We start from the raw sequence: 20,324 nt of genomic DNA, 5'->3' as shown, positions 1-20,324 counted from the left end.
TATTAGCTTTGGAGAAATACAGAAATTTAAGCGCATAAATGTATGTTTGGTCCCAGAATGTGAGCAACCCATGTCCCATATCTCCTCTCCTACCCTTACTTCCTCTGCCATGAATGGATCCTGGTCGAGCTGCAGGGAGCCTTCTGGGACCCCCTACTGCCACGAAGCCCTTGGGGCTAGGACTTAGACATTCCTTCTCCACCACTGGCAGGTGAGTCAAATAAAGGGCCTGATAGTTTGTCTCAGAGCCTAGCAGAGCCTTGCAGGGCAGAAGCAGACTGGTTGGTGGGGAAGATTGTGTGGCACATGATGAGATGCTCCTGCATATCAAATTCTGTGAAAGCCTTTGCAGACAGTTTTTCATTCTCACTTGGCGAATACAATCTCTGAGATCAGTTACTTTCTTTAAGGTGGCAAAATACTTCCCTCCCTAAATTCTCCTTTTCCCCTATCACTCAAAACAGTGTGTGTTCTAGAGGTTTTGAAATGTCAGACATGTGAATAAATACCCTCATTTCTCTATCTTTAAATATGAATGAGTCACACTGCATGGTATGATACACAATAAAGAATTTATTTATTTGTTCTTGCTCTCCCAAAGTTTAGCAAAGTAACTCAGATCCCGGTTTTAACCTGCAAAACATGTCATTTCCCAGAGTTCAGAGACCTTCAGAGATCTGATGCCAGCTTCAGCGCAGGTCCAGTTCATATGTGTTTCTGCTTGTAGTCAGCTGCTTGCTATGGGGCTGTCCTGGTGGATGGTTATATTAATACATACAGCTTGAACTTTTTCCCTACTATGGGAAAGTTTACTTGGAGCAGAAGAATAAAATGAGAGTTGCTATAAAAAATTAGAAGGTGATAGTAAACTCTCCTGAACCAGCCTTCACGTAGGGGCTCATGCCACTGACTGTGGCTGACTGTAGCTCTCTCAGTGACTCCATGATATATCTCAGAAACACGTAGTAGTTTCGAACGGACAGGTCAATCAATCTTGTGGATTCAGCAATGAGTTTTTCATAGTAATCAGAGAGCTGGTCTGAAAAATCCTGTAGTTTATATGTGAACTGCTGGAGGTAATCAGAAATGATTTCCTTCACTGCAACAGCCCAGTGTTTAATTATTTCCTGAGCACCAGTAGAAAGCTCTGCAATCTTCTCATTCCCTTTTCCATCTGTATCGGCAAGGATACTAAGATATTCCTGGAAATATTTCCACACCAATTGCTCAACTTGACTTGAGAGTTGGGAAGCAAAGCCAGCAGCACTGACAGTGTATCTGGAATGGAAGTCCTTAAGGATATCTACTACGTTCTTGATCAGATTGATGATCTTTTCTTCAAGTTCATAGTATTTCACTGTCCAGCCAACCATACTTGGATCAAAATATTCTTTGCGAAGAGCCTGCACGTACTGATGTAGCTGCTGTAACTCTTGTGACGCTTCCTGAAGTTTGTTTTGAACAAGTTCATTAAACTCACCAAAGTTATGATCTAAGTTTTCTTTTAGGAGTCTTAAAATAAGTGAAGTGAATACGTCGAAGATTGTGTTGATGTCCTGTTGTATATCACTAATGAGATCAGTAAGTTTCTTCTCCTTTAAGAGTTTTTCTCTTTCTGCCTCTTGGAAAATGCTTTGTAGAAACGTCTGAAAATCACTTAGCATCTCTGTAGTCTTGACAGACTGCAGGTCATCAAGGGCCTTTTGGACCTCTTGTGATAAAAATTTCAACAGTTTTAGATATTCTGAGACTATATCTATTAGTTGATAGTTCATTAACTCAAAAGGAAATTTACTCTTTAGGTCCTTGATTAATTCAGATTTCTCCATCAGGATTTCGAAATAGGAAGACAGTATTTCTAACCAACTATGGATCTCTGACTGTACCTGGGACAGTAGCTTCCCCACTTCCCTCATGACCACAGCGCAGAGCTCATCTTTAGTGCAGTTCCCAGCTCTTCCTGGGAGCTGGCATCTAGTGGACTTCAGGAAATCAAGGAACGAGTCAATTGCACGCTTGACTGTCACATTATATCCCTGAGTAACTCCTATTGAGCTGCCCAACACCCTCTTCTGGAGTCTGTGGAAACCCCTGTGGTCCTCCTGAGCCAACAGTTCCTGGTACAGACTCTTGGCCTTGTCCTTCCACTGCTGGTAGGTTCTAGTGGAGCCTCTGGCTATCTTTCGAAGCTGCATGTCCACTTCATCAATCTGCCTCATGGCCCCTTGATATGCCTGATCAGCACTGTCCTGCAAACCTCTTTTCAGTTTTGAAGAAGCATCTCTCAGATCGAGTCCCGTGTACTCCTGGTGGTACTTGTTGACATAGTCATAAAAGGCCCCCATGGCCTTGGGCACATTGTCTTTGAGTGAGCTTAGCAATTTGGACACTGCTTCTTCTTCCCAGGTAGCTTTGATCTGAAATTCATCATCCAATTCCAGGATCCTCACCTCAGTTTTGAATATGTTGAGTATTTTATCTGGAGAGGACTAAACCCAGCAAAAAAGGATGAAAAGAACATGTTTTCACTTATCTTGATTACATAATATACTACACTAAAGCTTCCTTAGCAGTTAAAAGTAAAGATCAGAGGATCTTTCATATTCTGATGGGGATTTATCTTTCATATGTCAGTTCATGCATCTGTCTTATGGTTAAACAAATACACTCTTGTTAATTCCTCTTTAACACATGCCCCAGAAAGGATAAAATTATGCAAGGCATTTACACAGTAACATTTAACATTAAGGCCTTTCTAGGACTGAAGATCAGAGGAGGAAGAGGAGGATGAAGAGGAGGAACAGGAGGAAGAAAATGGGGAGAAAGAGACAGGAAAAGACTAATTCAGAGAAAGGAGAAGTAACAAAAAAGTCCAGGGCCCATCTAGCAGAGACCTAGAAGACCAGTATCAGGAGCCATCCATCCTCCAAGCCTCTGATAAACTTTAGTAACAGAACCTGAGTATTTCTTCTCCTCTACTAATGGCATCTTTGATTTGGCCCTGCAGAGCTTATAAAGTATGTGAGAAAAACTGGCATATCTCATCTAACAGTCCTATTGTGGGGAAGAATTCTGAAGCCTCAAATACTCCAGAAGCCCCAATCTGAAAAATATACTCAGCCTACGGCAGAGTTTGTCCATGATTTAGGTGATGAGGCAGAACTCTCATCTTTCTAGAAGTGCCCAAATGTCATAAAATAATACTGGTAATACAAGGTCATGTGTGGATCTAATACAATCAATAAAAGATTCCTAATACTTTCTGGAGAACACTTCCTCAGAAGAGTTCAACCTGCTCATTGCTTGTGTTTCACCTAGTTTGGGAAAGCCCCAAGGTAATACTTTGTATGGACGTCAGTTCATCTGCCCATATTCTCTGTTTGCTCTTGGGGTATGTAACCCACTAGCTGGGACTCACCTGAGGGCGATAGTAGAGGTTCCAACTCAATAAGGTATCATTACTGTTTCTGCTGTCAATGACCACAGTGCCTATGGCTGGAGAGGCTACTGAGGAGGAGAAGTGGTTCTCACTTTCTTGGTAGCGCAGACGGACATCAGTTAATGTTGGGCTGGTGAAGTTAAGGCCAGCCTTTCCACTCCAGTACCTGAAGGCAAAAACGGCAAAAAGGCCATCGTGAAAGGGACGTGGAGATGGCAAACATCACCGCGACCGGAAGAGATGAAAATAAAAGTTCCGTACCCAAGTCCCTGGTATTTGCCATCTTCTTCATATTCTGCACTGAAGTCACGGTGTGCGAATGACCCGTTAGTCTTACAAACTAACAGGCCACCTTCAATTTTGTGTGTTCTCACAACTGTATGGGAAAGATTTTATATTTCATTAGGTTAATAACTGCAGGAGATAAACATTTTCATCATGAAAACAGAATTCTGTCTTAACTAAATGTCTTATATGTCTGCAACATGCGGTCCTCATTAAAAAAAAAAAGTAGTTAGAAGGAGACCTTTTTAGTCCTAAAATGATTACAGAAAAATCTATTTTCTCGGAACCTATTCTTCTGGAATGTCGGTAGGTTTTCAACAGGATGGTTTTCACATGTGGTATATACATGTATCTCCTTTCGGCCTCTTTGAAATTTTGCTTTGAGTCATATCTAAATATGTAACTATGTATTCACAACTCTCACTGAAGAAATATAGCATGAAGGGGAGAAGTCAGGAAATTTCCTTACCATTGAGGTCATATTCGAGGAACTGAATGGTTGAGCTGCATGTGGAATCCAGGAATGTTTCAACATGATCTTCTTTGTTTTTCAAACCAGCACTCCAAGTGGCATTATACAAGGGAGAGGCCACCTCGAAACGTGCAGTCAGTGCTCCGAAGGAAGGAATGAAAATTCTAGTAGGTATGGAGAACTTCATGGAAGGAATCTCAATAGTCTGCTCAGGAATGGTGATGGTTGGCAACTCGAAGTCTGCAATGTTTCTGGCCACCACATTTAGATCAAAAACAGCACTGCCAACTGAAATACTTTTTGGAAGGGTGAACTGGGACACAGTTAACTGAGATGCAGGCACAGTTATGTCAAAAAAGGGAACTGAGGAGGCCTCTGGCTTAGAATATCGTGTTAACACATCAACTTTGGGGAATTTCACTTTGGGTAGTATTGGTATGTCGAGGGCAAATGGCAAAGTACTTAGCTTCTTGTAGATTGGTATTTCACTGAGGTCAAGTGTGTAGGATGGAACCTGAAGATCTGTAAAGGGGACTTGGAATGTAGGTGTGACATGAACGGAATTTAGATTATTTAGTTTCAGTCCAGGAATAATGAATTTATCAGCTAATTCTCGCACGGGGACAGAAATAGCATAGCCATTGGGGTTTTTGGTATATACAAGGGCAGTCGAAGCACGGAGATACTGTTTCCTATCGATGCTGGTGGTTACATTCAGCTTTAGGAGGTCCCATAAGCTCTTGTCATAAACTGGTAGGACAACATCTTTGAGGAACCATAGGTACCCTTCTAAAGAGCCTGCCATGTCAAGGCGTGCCTCTTCTTGGTCATTGGAGAGCTGTATATTGTTCTGGAGAGACCCAGAATGAACCTGGACCTGACTTTTCCAGCTGATTTTCTGGTTCTCAGTGTTAGCATTCAGCGACACTTCCTGGCCAAGGTAACTGCTATTAAGGAGGGAACTGGGCTGACTTACACGGACCTGAACAAGGGCTGATATTTCGCGTGGAGAGAGTTCCAGGGTGGCTTTGCTTGTATGCTCTCCAGATGTTAAAATGAAGCCCTCTAGCTGTAAATGGTTTTTCGTATTGTGTTCCCAGACGGCATATAAGCGTTGGAGAGTGGCTTCTCCAGCAAAACTTTCTTTTACTTCAAGGTTCCAGATACCATCTCCTTTGGAAGCTCCTTGCAGCTTCACAGAAGATCGAGCACCCTTGGAATTCAAGTAAGTGCTGGCCTCGCTGGCAAGAGTTCCTGAATATTCCTTTGAAAGGATGAAAGCCTTGACACCTCCTTTGGTAGATGACTCAATGGAAAAGTACGAGGTGAGGCTTTCTAAGCTGAGCTTGTGGTCAAATGCCCCTGTAGCAGTAGTGTACACGTGAGGCCAATTGAAATCATACTTTAATTCAATGGATGAAGAGACTGTAGGTTTTGACTTGGTATTTCCACGAAGTTCTTGCTTGAAATTCATTCTCAAAACTGGAATTTGGACTCTTGCAGTTGTTGTCATGGATGCATCCATGTTTTTCTTGGTGAAGCTAATGGTACTGTCATGATTGCCCTCCACGAATTTGTTACTCAGAGACAAAGCTGTGGCTAACTTCAACCCTCTTTTCCTCTTCAAACTTGAGGTGCCCTCTAATTTGTACTGCAGTGCATCAATGACAGAAGAAGAGGAAGTAAGAAAATGAGCCACAATATCTGATTGGTTATAAAGACCAATGTTTGTATTCAGTGTGATGACACTTGATTTAAAGGAAAAATCAAAGGTAATATTGCCCATGGCTGGAATTAAAATGTTGTTTGTGGTACTCGATAACTTGAACTCTGGAAAAGAAAGCTCAAGAAGATTCCTAGGGACATGAAGGGTTGGCAGCTCTAGGAATGGCAGGACTAACGTGTATGAGGGCACGTAGATGCCAGGACCCGGGAGAGTGATGCTGGGGGTGCTGATCTCTTTGGGGATCACATACCTGAATGCCAGCATCTTCACTGTGAATGGAGACACTTCAATGTTGGTACCTGGAATAGTGTATCCAGGAATTCTGTAGATACTGGGTTGCTGGTTGAGGGATTTTTCCACCTTGTACTTATCAAATATGACTTTTGCTTCATTATAGGATTTGCTAACAAAATCTAATGCCTTGTTTCTGACTGTTTTGAAAAGCCTGTTGAAGGAACTGATGTTACGATTGATAAATGCATAAAATGCATCCAGAGGAACTGGGATGGAATGCTGATCTTTGTTTTTCTTATACTGAGCCTTGATACTTAAATCGAACGATTGCTTTGTTGTTTTCAAGAATTCCTTCAAGCCTGTCTTTTCCCATAAGGAGATATCTTTCACCTGGGGGGTTGTGAGCTTTGTGTAAGGTAGAGTCATTTCAGGGATTGTTAAAGGAATGTTTAAGAAATCCAGGTTGGCATCTCCATTTATTCCTATGTGAGCCTCGATGCTTTTCTCATTGTTTCCAGCAGAGAAGTTTTGACTGTACTTATAATGATTGAACCTGGCACTCGCTTGCCAACTTGCTTGCTGGGCACTAGGACTCAGAAACAGTGCATAATTATTCAGAAAGTCTATCTTCCCTGTCAATTTTAATGGAAAACTAACTCTCAAGTTCCCTTGATTGTTTGTGGATGCGGTAAGCACACGTGGCTGTGCTGAAAAGAAAAGAGAATTTTTCAAAATTCCAGTAACTTTTCCATTTAAATGAGCATCATGGCTGCCCGTTATCTCTGCCTTCCCTTCCCTAAGCAGCGCCACGCCTTTAGCAGTTAGAACACTGCGGCCCACGTACTGGCATTCAGCTAGTGACTGGATTTCAAATTTAGAAAAGTTGAGGAAGCGAGATTCATAAACTATATTTTGGTTTACTCTTAGGTGTTTGCTATTGATCTTATGAGACAATCCAAAGGAAAGGAGGGGTCCTTCTAGAGTAAAGTTACTTTGGGATTCATGTGTTCCCTCATCTGAGAATTTGCGGCAGGCCAATTTCCAGGATCCTGTTCCAGAAGAAGTCCATGCTAGATGTCCAGCTTCCAACAGGGTCTTGACTTCACTGCGCAGGTCAGCCTGGCTGGAGAAGTCCAGCTGGGGGATGTTCAATTTGTGTAAGTACTTTGTGTTGCTGTCCAGGGTAAGCTGATTATTTATCTTGACAAACACACCGGTACTAAGCTCCAGTGTATTTTTTTCTGTGTGTAAACCTGCCACTGTGTTTGATTTTCCCTCAACAGCATTTCCAACAAATAGCACTTCACTCTCATGCTCTGTCTGCAGGTACTTGCTGGAGAACCTCATAGATTCCTTCAGAACCAGTGGATTAACCTTAGGGCTTGAAAGTTGTGCATTTGCTTGAAAATCAAAATTGAGAACTTCTAATTTGGATTCTCCTTTAGCAGTGAAGGAAGCCGTGATCTCTGCCTGGTTCACTGCAGCAGTTACATTCTGAATGTCAGCATTTGCATCTAATATAAAAATGGGAGACTGGATTTTCAAAATGCCATACAGCTTGCCAAAAGTAGGTACTTCAATTGTGTGTGAGACGTGGGGAAGCTGGAATTCTGGTATGTGAAGGTCAGAAACTTGAAAATCTGTAAGGTTGAGATTTGGGATGACAAATTCTGGAATTGTGATTTCTGGTAAATGGAAGTCTGGCAGAGTGATTCTAGCAAGAATGGTGTCCACCCCGTTCAGATCCCTCAGGTACACTTCTGGGACTGGCCACTGAAGCTCACTGTTCAGCATTTGGTCAATGGTTCTGATGATCCTTACTTTTATTTCTACCAAGTCAATTGTAAAGGAAGGGATGTGGAAAGTATTGAGGACAGTAAATTCTGGTGTGGAAAACTTGGATGGGATTTTTATATCTTTCAACTTTTTGAAGTTGATCTGAACTGATGGAATCTTCAGATCTGTCAGGGGGACAATGAAGTCAGGAGTCTGATATGTAGCTTCCTGAAGGGCATGGAGACTGACTTCAAAGGCAGGGATGGTCCCGAAGGTGGTCTGGATTTCAGGAATAGTGAACCCTTGTTCTACTAATGCTTTCAGGTTTTTGGCCCAGTCTTGGATAGAATACTGTTCTGCAAAGTCAGTAAGGTTCTTAGCAGCAAGGTCCCACCAATCAGAAATGTAGGTGATGAGTGTGCTGTAAACCTGGCCAACTAGGAACAGGTATTGCTGGACTTCCTGCTGCATATCAATTTGATATATTCGGTCTCGTATATCTTCCAGGGTGTCTTGGAATCTGGCTTTCATGTAAACTACAGATGTTGAACTTAAGGCCTCCTGTAACCAATCAAAGAATAAGGTGGTCTTTAGGTTTTCCAGATGGATTGAGACCGTGGCCTTGACATCCTCTGCAAACAGTTTTAGTGCTTTAGCTTTCTGTGGAAGTTCCAGAGCCTGAATTTCATCATTTATTCTCTGAGTCACCTCACGAATTTTGTTATTGGTTTCATCTACAAACTGGTGGTAATCAAACAACCTTAATTTCTTGACCAACATGTCAAGGAATCTGTTTACTTCTTCAATGAACTGTTTACAAGACAATGCTTCAAGCTGCTTGAGAGCACTGTCGGTAAACTCAATCAATTTCTCAATGAGATCTGCCATCTTGACTTGTTGTAGGACACTGCTTAGCTTCTGAACGGTCTCCTGCAGCTTATATAGGTGGGCCAGCTGCACTGATTTATCCATTAAAACCTGGATGTGTTGGTCTATTTTATATATCTTAATGAACTCATAGACCATGACTCGGAAAGCACTGATTTCCTCAGTTAGTTTAAAATATTCAAAAAGATTTGTAACACAGTATTTGACATGCTCAATAATTTCCTTTATTCTTTGAAATGGGATTGTAGTTCTCAACTGATCTAAAAGCACTCTGACATCAATAGCTTCAACCTGTTGTTTTAAATTTTTAGTGAGATGCTGGATGTCTACATCCTGAATCTGTGCAATGAGCTGTCGCAATTTTTCTTGTATTTGGATTCTGATTTGATACTTAGTATCCATATTTTGAATCCAAGATGCGGTACTATTTCCAATTTTGTTAAAATCAATATTTTCAATAAAAAAGTACAGATCATGGATTTTTTTAACTAGATTTTCATGGACATGATAATGTTCGTCAAGAATTTTCAATGTTTCAATGATTCCATCAATAATATTAGCAATAGCTGTCTTAAAATCATGTAAATTATTATTATCTTTAATATACTGATCAAATTGTATCACATATGTTTGTAGCTGAGATAGTTTATCATTAAGGCTGATTTTGGCATTGTCTAATGCAATTTGTAGATCATTTTCGGTAATTTTATAATTTTCTGCGTAAGCGGTTAGTTTCTCCTTGGCTCTCAAAACTTGTCTCTCCCAATTGAATGCATTCAGATAATCGTTAACTTGCTGTGGGAGCTTGTCCAAGGCTGCTACGTATTTCCTCATGTGTTGATCAACATTGATGCGTTTCAATTCTTTCTGTATAGCTTCCAGTGTACCTATAACTACTGCTCGAGTCTTCTCCAAATATTCTGGCAGGATTTTAAAGAATGGGAGGTTGATGGTGTGAACATGTTGGTTCTTATCATATTTTACAGAAGCCACAAGAGTGAATTCTTGGGGCTGGTCAACAGTATCCCTCAGCTCTAAAGCATCAATTATATTGACAGGCTTGCTGAGTAACAGTGGCACTGTGATAGGAGAATCCAGCACAGAGAGATCAGCCAGGGCTCGTCCACTGAGCTCAACACCAACTTTGTCTTTAGTGTTGTAAGCACTGAAGTCCTGGCTGTATTCATTCTGGTTCAACTGGGTCTTGAGTTTCCAGGTGCCTGTCTGCTCGGCCAGAGTGAGCAGGGCACTGAGTTTTTGATCAAGAGCAGTACTGATGCCCCTCCTGGACTCCAGATGGTGACTTGTGGACCCTCTGTAATCATGAGAGAAAGTAAAGGCCAGAGGTTCTGCTTTCAACAGGAATTTGCTATACAGCTGCCCAGTGTGCTGTCCCCCGAGACCCAGTTTCCCGTTGCCATTTGTATGTGTGTCGATGGTCACTGTAAATGGGGCCATTGCAGAGCGGAAAACATTGCTGAAGTGCAGGGAGTCCGAATTGTAGTTTGTGCTGATGTCAACGGTGGAAGCAAGTCCAGCGATGTCAGTGCTGAGCCGATGGCTAAACTCTGTTTCCTGCATCTTTGCTACAGTGTCTGCTTTATAACTTGCTGATAAGGCAGCATAAGAAAGAGTGTAGATGTGTTTTAGTTCATTATTTTGGTAGGCTCCTTTAATGGTCCCACCCATGTTCAGCTTCAGAGGTTCAAGCCGTAATTTTCCATTGTTGGTCATATCCAGAGCATTGAATTTCAAGTCATTGTTTAAAGTAGTTACCAGGGAATAGGGCTGTAACTGTAGATTAAAATTTTGCTTATAAAACTTGTCAGAGCTATAAATGTTGTCGAGTTTGGAAGAGAAGTCCAGTGATAACCCTGCAATGTTCAGACTGTTTGTGTAGTCAAGTTTCATTTCAGCATAGGAGCCCACCATGTCATTTGAAAGCTTGAGTCCTTCCTGGTTGATTCTGAAGTTGAAAATGTTTTTGCTGTCGACACCCAGAATCATGGCCTGATAAGCACTTCCCAGTGATGCCTCTGTGAGGGTAGCTTTTCCATCTAGACTGAATTTTGTATGGTGTTCCCGGAGGCGGCCATTCGTTGTTAATTTCAGAGATGCCCCAGAGAGGCCGAGCGCGGCATTGAGTTCATTCTCCAGAACCAGGGGACTACACTTCAAGTTGGTCGTTGCACTGGTAGACATTCCATCTTGGGCAATCCTTAGTGTTGCCTTGTGAGCACCACTATTAATTCTGTCAGTGCCCAAGATGTCAGCATTTAACTCAAGACCATGGGAGTTTAGTGATCCAGAAAGCAGGGTGAAGAACCTCAGTGACTTGTAATCAGCCTGATACTCAGAACGCAGCAACGCACTTTGCTTAGAGAAGGTCAGATCCACCTTGTTCGAAGTGGCAAAGTCTTCATACTTCCCGTTGGTGTCAGATTTCAAAGTCAGTTCATAGTTCTCATATTTCAGGGAAGCAGTATTTTTCAGGAGGCCACCTTGCAGATCTGAGGTGGAGGTCACGGAGACCGTTCCATCTTCATATCTTCCTGTTATCTGGTTGGTGCCCTGGAGGTAGGAGGAGTTAAACCTCAGGTTGGATTCTCCACTTAGCTGGCCAGTGTCAGGATCCTGCTGATAAGACAGGCCATATGCCCCTTTAGCATAGAACGAAGAGGCTCTGAACTGCCCATCAATCTTGACTTCTTTGACATACAAATGCTGTTTCTTTTTTGAGTCCAAATGGACTGAGGCAGATATCTGTGGTCCCCAGGCACTGGAGGCATCAAATGTTAGCCAACCTTTTGAGGCTGGATTGTTTTTGATTTTCTCTAGGTGACTGAATTTGACATTTGAATCCAGGAATATGTGGTGTAGAGACCAGTCACCTGACAATGTGAATGTATTCCTGTGGTCATATGTTGTTTTTCCAGATCCTGTTATAAAAATCAAAACACTTTGGTTAAATGAAGTTATGCATTTCCACAACAATTTCTATGTTGAAAGTCTTTCAATTATAAAGTCCCATTGGTCTGGGTAAGTTGCAGAACAGTCTCCTCCATCTATAACATGAGCATAAAATCTGATAGTAAAAGGCATTCCTCCTGGAAGCCTTCCCTGACCACCACAGACCTTGCTGGCTTCCCTTGTCAAATGCCTCCACTCTACCTTATACACTATACCCCATCACAGCACCTCTCACACTGAATTCTAATTGCCAGTTTATCTGTTTTATCTGTTACCGCCTAGTAGAATACTTGATACATATTTGTTGAATAAATATTTCCAAAGGAAGGAAAGGAGGGAGGGAGGAAGGCAGGAGGAAGAAGAAGAATAGGGTTCCAAGTAGCAAGAACAGTATCTTTAAGAAAGCTCAAGTTTTTCCCTTCCTAGAGGAGCCTGTGCCATTGGAACCTGCAGTGAACTCGCTCTGTGCACCTTCCCTCGGGTGTGGCTCACCTTGCACGTGGTAGGAGAGGAGGCTGACCGCAGAGTCTGCTTTCACATGGTACTGAGCCTGAAGGCTCAAATTGTCTGTGCTAGTGTTGCCGCCAGTATAGGAGGCAGACCAGTTGTACAAGTTGCTGTAGATATTTGTGGAGAGATCTAGAACACCCAGGAGAGGCACCCGCAGTGGATACCACTTGGGGATTGTAAAAGCGGGGACTTGGAACTCTTGAGATGGCAGGTAGAATCCCACAGGCTGGAAGCTGAGGGTTGGTGTCCGAATCGTCTCAAAGATTTTTAGATCTTTGGAGGATTTGCCACCAAAAGGCAAAGGGATCTCAATGTTCAGACTGTCCTTGTTCCAGGTGTATTTGATCCGACCGTCACTGAAATGAAGAGCAAAGACAATGCCCCACAGTCAGACAACGAGACCTCAAAGCTCTCTGCGACCTGACCTTCCAAGCATAGTGCAGGTGTCCTATTCCCAACCCCACACCGCCCTGTTCCTCGTGCCCCTCCCTAGGCCTGGAGTCCCTTGGCTTTAACCGCGACCTATAAAACACCCAAATCCATTCAAATCCCCACCCAAGAGCTGTGTCCTTATTACTGCCATCCCATCTAAGTCGCAGTCAATTTCTCTTGTTCTTATAGCGGCACAGTCGATTACACCTATCTCAAAGAGTGTTTCATAATCTGCTTATATAACTAGCACTTATTTGTTCATCTGTCAGTGTCTTCTGGGGGGGGAAGGGTCATACCTTATCCAGTTTTTATTTTCCCACTGCACCTAGTCTAGTACTGCACAGAGGGGATACTTGATACTCTGAACTGAAGTGAATCATCTTGATATGTGGAAAGAGCACAGGTGTGAGAGTCAGTAATCTTGAGTTACAGTGTTAGCTTCCACTGACTGGTGATATTATGTTAGTGAATTCGCCCTCCTGAGTCTCAGTGATGTTATCTGTGTTGTGAGGATAATAGTAGCCTTTCTGCTGATCTCACAGAGTTGGGTTTGGATATGAAACGAGAAAAAAATACCTAAAAGCACTCTGCAATCTTTTCAGTACTATGCACATACAATGGACTATGAGGACAGCCCGTAGGAAGAAAGTAGGATGGCTGAGTGTAAGTGCTGTGAACAAATGAACTCTTCATTGCCTTACTCCATCAAGGACTAGATGCCGCCTACCCAGGATCCCAACATTCATGATAAGATCCCATGCTTAATAAGGCCCCATCCAATTCTAAGGTCCTGTGGTCCTGCCTTTTCAGCACAGCACACACAAGACTGTTGGTTGGAAACACTAGTAGTGAAGGAAGAGGTTCCTGGGTCCCCTGAAGCTGCCACTTCTTTCTCTTCACATCTTTGTCCATATGAGTGCTTTGGTGGATTTTAGCCCTTTCACACACTTATTTGCTCTGTTAAACTTTGCTGCCCAGACACGGACTATAGAAAGGCCCATGTGATACAGGCCACTTGTTTTCTTAACCCTGAAGATAACTCAGAGAACAGTCAATCCAGAACAGACTGTAGTCTTTTCAGCTCATGCTCTGATTTTTAAATTTTCATGACAGAAGTCAGAGCATCACATGTATTTCTGTAAGTATAGAAGGGGACTTCTACAGTCTGACGTCACCATGAGGATGATGCTACACTGCTAAAGGGATACACGCTCTCAGAATGTGCCTTCATTCATGCCCAGTGGCTGTTCTGACCCTCTGAGCTCAACAGCAAATCTGTAGCCAACAACTCTGCCAGCTGTGCTTGAATTCTTCATGCTTATGAGTATAAACGGATCCTGAGCATGAGGGAAGTTGGCTTATAGTGGAGGAAGATGGAATGGCTTTCAAATTCAGCTTTAAAACTAAGTGAATAAAACATCTTAGGGTTGAAAATACCAGAATCTCCCAGTTACTTCCTTAGGTTTTTTTTTTTTTTTTGACTGGGTTGGTGTTCACATTCTGATCTCATATTTAACAATGCAAAAATGCCACTGTGTTCATGCTACAGTCACTAATCTCCTTAAAATGTTTACACTGTTTCCCTTAAAAATGTAAATTAAAGAAAGTGTAAATCATGCTAAGTAAAATCTTTCACTTACTTTTCATGGCTTAAGAAATTTTTCTGGTTCCTTTTTTTACCTTTTCAAGAAGAGGTTCTCTGGGATGTGGAAGTCTGGCAATTCCATTTTCTGGAGGCACAACTCTTGTAGGCCACTGAGATGGTTTTGTAAATTCTGGGCATAAGGAAGATTCTTCGATGTCTCCTGAAGCCATGTACTTGTTGCCTACAAGATAACAGAAGTTTTAAAAGCGATGATCATGGGTGGGTATCAAACACACTTAACATTAGGTGGTGACCCATATTTGACAGCTCGATCATTGAGCAGGATGGTACACTCTACGCTAAAAACTAAGCCATAAAAATGATGAATTTTGGTTATCAGTAATTAATCTCTTCCTGATTTTATAAAAGGAATACATAGCATAGTCAAACCCCTAGCCAGTGTCCTGAAGCTCCCTGTGATATCTTAGGTAAAGTCCACTCTTCTGCTTTGTAGCATTCATTTGGTATTTAAAAATATAGCCTTGTGGGACTTCCCTAGTGGTGCAGTGGTTAAGAATCTGCCTGCCAATGCAGGGGACAAGGGTTCGATCCTTGGTCAGGGAAGACCCCACATGCCACAGAGCAACTAAGCCCGTGTGCCACAACTATTGAGCCTGCACTCTAGAGCCTGCAAGCCACAACTACTGAGCCCTTGTGCCACAACTTCTGAAGCCCACATGCCCAGAGCCTGTGCTCCACAAGAGAAGCCACCACAATGAGGAGCCTGCGCACCACAACGAAGAATAGCCCCTGCTCACCACAACTAGAGAAAGCCCACACACAGCAACAAAGACCCAAAACAGCCAATAAATAAATAAATACATAAATAAAATAAATAAAAATATAGCCTTGTGTAACTGGGTAAATATGCACACATGAATACTTCTTTTTCTCCCCAGGAATTCCCTGGGGGTAGGAAGCGTACCTCATCCATCTTTGGATACTCTTTCACCTAACTCAGGGTTGACTATGTAATTAGCACTTATAACCGTGTATTTATTGACTGGCTGATATGTACTTACAACTACTAATTTGGAACCCATATGCCGGAAAGTCATGTCTGTTTGAGGAACTCTACAATCCAGGAGACGACTGGCATACGTGTGCAAGCTTTTAGGATAGTCAGAGAGATCCATGGGGAAATTGGAAGCTGCTTTTTTGGTATCCACGTTGGTGCCTGTGTTCCATTCAAATTCAATCTTCTCTTCATCTGAAAACACACACGTGAAGCAGTTGTCAATAGTACCAGGTCAGCCCCCACCGCAGCTGTCAACACCGCACTCAAGGGCACAGTGCCGCTCTTGGAAGTGCTCATGTGGGAAGGCATACTCACCGTACCGCCATGCCACCTTCTTGGAGACTGTTGAGCCATAAGCTGTAGCAGATGAGTCCATCTGGAGGAGTAGTTTCGAGGGAGACCACTGGGTGAGGATCTCACTTCTGGCTTCTGCTTGCAAACGGGGTATGGAAACAACACCTTTGATTTTGCCTTCTCCCTTCCTGTCATAACTATTGAAAAAGAAAAAGCTGACATCAGTGACTCCGTTCATTCCAAGGAGAAATGCAGGATTAAACACAAGTTCCATTTGTGGCGACGAAAGCAAGCTACGTGAATGGCTCAGAGACATGACCAGAGATTAAACTCCTTAACTTCTAAAGCTAACTCAGCACAATTTCAGGATTTTCCAGGGAGGTAGGGGAGAAAGAGGGTTTTCAAAAAGTGTTTGAATCCTGCTCTACCATTTACTAGCTCTACTGCCTTGGCCAAATTATTTAACCCCTCTGAGATACCATTTCCTTATCTATAAAACAGGGAAACTCGTACCTACCTTGCAGTTTATTATGAGGGCTGAGATAATTTCGTTCAAGTACCCAGCACAGTGCCTGATGAATAGTAAGTGCCCAGTGAATATTAGGCAGATTCAACTGGACACATGCAGAGGGTCAGAATGTTGAGGGTTCTATCTGCCTCTCGAACTGTGGACCATGGGTACCCCCTTTAAAGCTGAAAAGCAAGAAAGGAAAGAGCCACGAAGGCCTACAGCTCAGGTCAGACCCCCTTGAGCCTTCCTTACCTTACGTGGCCGATGAGGGTGACTTCAGTGATTTTCTTGTTCTGAATGTCCAGGGTGAGCTTGTAAGACTTTTTTTCCTCAGCCGATTCATCATGAACTCTGAGGATTGTCCCAAGGTCAACGTCAAAATCTGGAATTTGGATTTCACTGGACAAAGTCTTACTCTGCCGGTTGTATCTGAACATCATTGTAGCCTCGGTCTGCTTCACACCTGGAAGAGTATACAAGAGAATCAAGCTGTGTATTCAGAAGGTATGTTTAGGAAGCAAAGATAGAAAAAGGCACAAGTACTTCATGTGCTCAAATGAAGACATAGTTCAGGATATTACCTTAAATTTTTAACTCAGTGGTGCTTGTACATTTGTTCAATCTGCACATATTTACTGATACCTTATCACGTGCTAGGCACTACTCTTGCATGGGGAGCCCCTGCCCTCATGGAGCTGACATTCTAGTCGGAGGCACAGACAATAAGCAAGTACATTATTTATGTCAGGTGGCAATATATGTTAAGAAGAGTAACACTGGGTAAGATGATAAAGGAGAGAAAGGGACAGAAGAGTTGCTATTTCGTGTGTGGTGGTCAGAGAAGTTCTGATAAGGGGACAGGAGGGCAGGGTCCTGAGTGAAGAGAGAGGCTGAGCCAGGCTGCATCCTGCAGGGAGAGCATCCCAGGCAGAGGGAATCGGAAATGCAAAGGTCCAAATAGGAGAAACACTCAGCGTGTTCAGGGACCAGTAAGGGCTCAGAGTCCTTCTGTGTCAGGCACGTGTGATGTCTCTGTACGACTGTCTGTCTAAGACACACTTCCTGGTTCCTTGCCACCCTGTCCTGCCTTCCCCTCTCCCTGGCTCCTCCTTTCTTTATCACAAGATTCCCAGGTTTCCTTCAATTCACAGATGTACCCATTTTATATCTCTTGTAAATTTGTTACTTGACACTTTTTTCAGTACTTACCCCCTGCGTGTACCCCCTCTCCTGTGGGTTTTGTTTTCCTAGTTATTTTATTATTTCTACATAATAAATCTTCCAAAGTGAATATCTAAGCTTCCCCATCCCCTAAAACCTGTTCCTCCAGTAGCCTTTTCCATCTCAGGACAATGTAACCCTCTTCTTCAGTTGCTCAGGTCAAAAACTTAGGGTCATCCTGATTGCCTTTTTTCTCTTACACTGAACATCCACTGTATTAGCAAATTTTGTCCGCCTAATCATCAAAATATGGCCAGAATCCAACCACCTTTGTCACCGCACTCCAATCCAAAGCACCACCATCTCTGGCCTGGATTACTGTGATGGCCTACCTGTTAGTTTCTCTGCCCTTGCCCTCCTAAAGTCTTTCCTCAACATAAACATAAGTCAAATAGTAGCTTCTTCAAAAATAAACAAATGGGACATAAACTTACAAGCACAGCAAAGGAAGCCATAAACAAGATGGAAAGACAACCTACAGACTGGGAGAAAATATTTGCAAACGATGCGACCAACAAGGGCTTAATTTCCAAAATACACAAACAGATTATACAGCTCAATATTAAAAAAAAAAAAAACCCAAACAACCCAATCAAAAAATGGGCAGAAGACTTAAACAAATATACAGATGGCAAACAGGCACATGAAAAGATACTCAGCATTGCTAATTATTAGAGAAACATAAATCAAAACTACAATGAGGTATCACCTCACATTGATCAGAATGGCCATCATCAAAAAGTCTAAAGATAATAAATGCTGGAGAGGATGTGGAGAAAAGGGAACCCTCCTACACTGTCGGTGGGAATGTAAATTGGTGCAGCCACTATGGAGAACAGTATGGAGGTTCCCTAAAAAACTAAAAAGAGACTTACCATATGATGTACCAATCCCACTCCTGGGCATATGTCCAAATTAGACAAAAACTCTAATTTGAAAAGATACATGAACCCCAATGTTCATAGCAACAGTACTTATAATAGTCAAGATATGGAAGAAACCTAAGTGTCCATCAACAGATGAATGGATGAAGAAGATGTGGTATATACATGCAATGGAATACTACTCGGCCATGAAAAAGAATGAAACATTGCTATTTGCAGTGACATGCATGGACCTAGAGATTATCGTACTAAGTGAAGTAAGTCAGACCGAGAAAGACAAATATATTCTATCACTTACATGTGGAATCTAAAAAAATGATACAAATGAACTTATTTACAAAGCAAACTCACAGACATAGAAAGCAAACGTATGGTTGCTAAAGGGGAAAGGGGGTGGATAGGTAAATTAGGAGTTTGAGATTAACAAATACCACTATGTATAAAAGAGATAAACAAGGATCTACTATATAGCACAGGGAACTATAGTCAATATCTTGTAATCTATAATGGAAAAGGATCTGAAAAAGAATATGTCTACATGTACAACTGAATCACTTCGCTGTACACCTGAAAGTAACACATTATAAATCAAGTATACTTCAATTAAAAAAAACAGGACTTCACTCATCGTAAAAACTAATATCCTTACACAGCATATAAGACAATCCTTCCCCCACAACCCTTTACCTCTCTGACTTCACCTACCATTTTCCTCCCTGACCTCCCTGTTTCAGCCATACTGGCTTCCCTTCTTTTCCTCAAACACAGCAGCCATGCACCTGCCTCAGGGCCTCTGCACCGGCTGGCCCCTCAGCCTGTAACGCTCTTTCCATGTGGCTTATCCCCTTTCCTCCTTCAGATCTCTTTTTTATGCTGCCTTTACCAGTGAGTTTCCCTTCTCACTCCAAATGGCACTGCCTTCCCCCATCCTTCCTCCTTGCTGCCACTCCTGACATTCTCTAGACACTTCTGTGCTCTATTCTTCTCCCCAGCATTAATCTGACATTCTAAATATTTACTTGTTTGGTTGTTTACTATAAAATCCACAAGGACAGTGACTTTATCTCCACTGTTTACTGTTCTAGCCTCAGCTCTTATAACAGGCCTGATACTTATCCAGCACTCAGTAAATGTTTGTTAAATACATCAAATTAAATATTGTTCTCCTTGTGAGTGCTGGACCTGAGACTGAGGGCAGAGATGGAGGGGCCCTTTTCTGGATACTTGCCTTCTGCCTGAGTTACAAACTTCAGCATGTCCACCAAAGCTTCACCATCTCTCTGGAGTTCGTAGAATGCCCTGGCAGAATACTGCTCTACTTCTCCTGTTGGCTTCAGTTCCAGTTCAAACCTAAAGATGTTACAATGCATGTGATGTGTAATGTTAGAGCCTTCACGATGATGATAACATCCCCAAAACAACTCAGCCTCAACCGCAACAAAAATCTGGTCCTTATTTAACACTGTCTCTTGTCCCTAACTAATGATGATCTTTAAGATCCCTTTTAGTTCCTCCAAAAGCCCAAGGCAAGGGCAGATCCCAGGCTGCCTGGGATTTTTGGACAAGCAGAGCAGGAGCTGGCTGGTTGTGTCAGCAAAGCTAAGAACAAGGAGTGGGAGTGGGTTCCAAGAAAGATCATGCCAGTGTGTCTGGAGGCTCAGAAACACAGATACTGAATTAGGAGCAAATCAGAATCTGTGCTGTGATCTCCTCCTCTAATGCATAAGGGAGAAAGAGGGAGCGCTATGCACAACGAGATGCTTTTATAGGAGTGATTCTCAACGGCAATGGGTACAACTCCCTTGAGGGAGTTTGATAAAATCATCTTCGGTGTTTATTTTTTGAGCTAAGACCTCCCTTAGGGGTCATGACGCCTCACCTTCCAACACCGCCCCCTCCTCCCCACCTATGGAGGCCCAGCCCTAGACTCAGAGTTGAGGTAGGTACCCTTCAGGTGTGTTGGGCAGAGGACCACTGTTCTGAATAACCGAAGGATAGTGCAGATTCCTGAGGCTGGTG

The 20,324-nt window shown here is 42.6% G+C and overlaps 1 protein-coding gene across 1 annotated transcript in view; it reads right to left on the bottom strand.

Annotated features, from left to right (window-relative positions):
• Positions 1-409: 409 nt before the first annotated feature.
• The window catches only part of APOB (apolipoprotein B), a 39,300-nt gene continuing 19,385 nt past the window's right edge, over positions 410-20,324 (bottom strand). Inside the window, exons 20-29 of the mRNA XM_057743096.1 lie at positions 19,534-19,655; positions 16,453-16,663; positions 15,711-15,886; positions 15,400-15,587; positions 14,413-14,558; positions 12,283-12,656; positions 4,194-11,759; positions 3,701-3,815; positions 3,419-3,605; positions 410-2,489 (exon numbers count right to left, since the gene is read on the bottom strand). Coding sequence (XP_057599079.1) covers positions 852-2,489; positions 3,419-3,605; positions 3,701-3,815; positions 4,194-11,759; positions 12,283-12,656; positions 14,413-14,558; positions 15,400-15,587; positions 15,711-15,886; positions 16,453-16,663; positions 19,534-19,655 — 10,723 coding nt within the window. The 3' untranslated portion in view covers positions 410-851. The remainder of the gene's footprint in view (positions 2,490-3,418; positions 3,606-3,700; positions 3,816-4,193; positions 11,760-12,282; positions 12,657-14,412; positions 14,559-15,399; positions 15,588-15,710; positions 15,887-16,452; positions 16,664-19,533; positions 19,656-20,324) is intronic.

The sequence above is a fragment of the Hippopotamus amphibius genome, chromosome 7 (assembly GCF_030028045.1).
Source record: "Hippopotamus amphibius kiboko isolate mHipAmp2 chromosome 7, mHipAmp2.hap2, whole genome shotgun sequence".
NCBI lineage: Eukaryota > Metazoa > Chordata > Mammalia > Artiodactyla > Hippopotamidae > Hippopotamus > Hippopotamus amphibius.
Note: the sequence above shows the minus strand (reverse complement) of the source record. Positions and strands in the feature narration are given on the sequence as shown.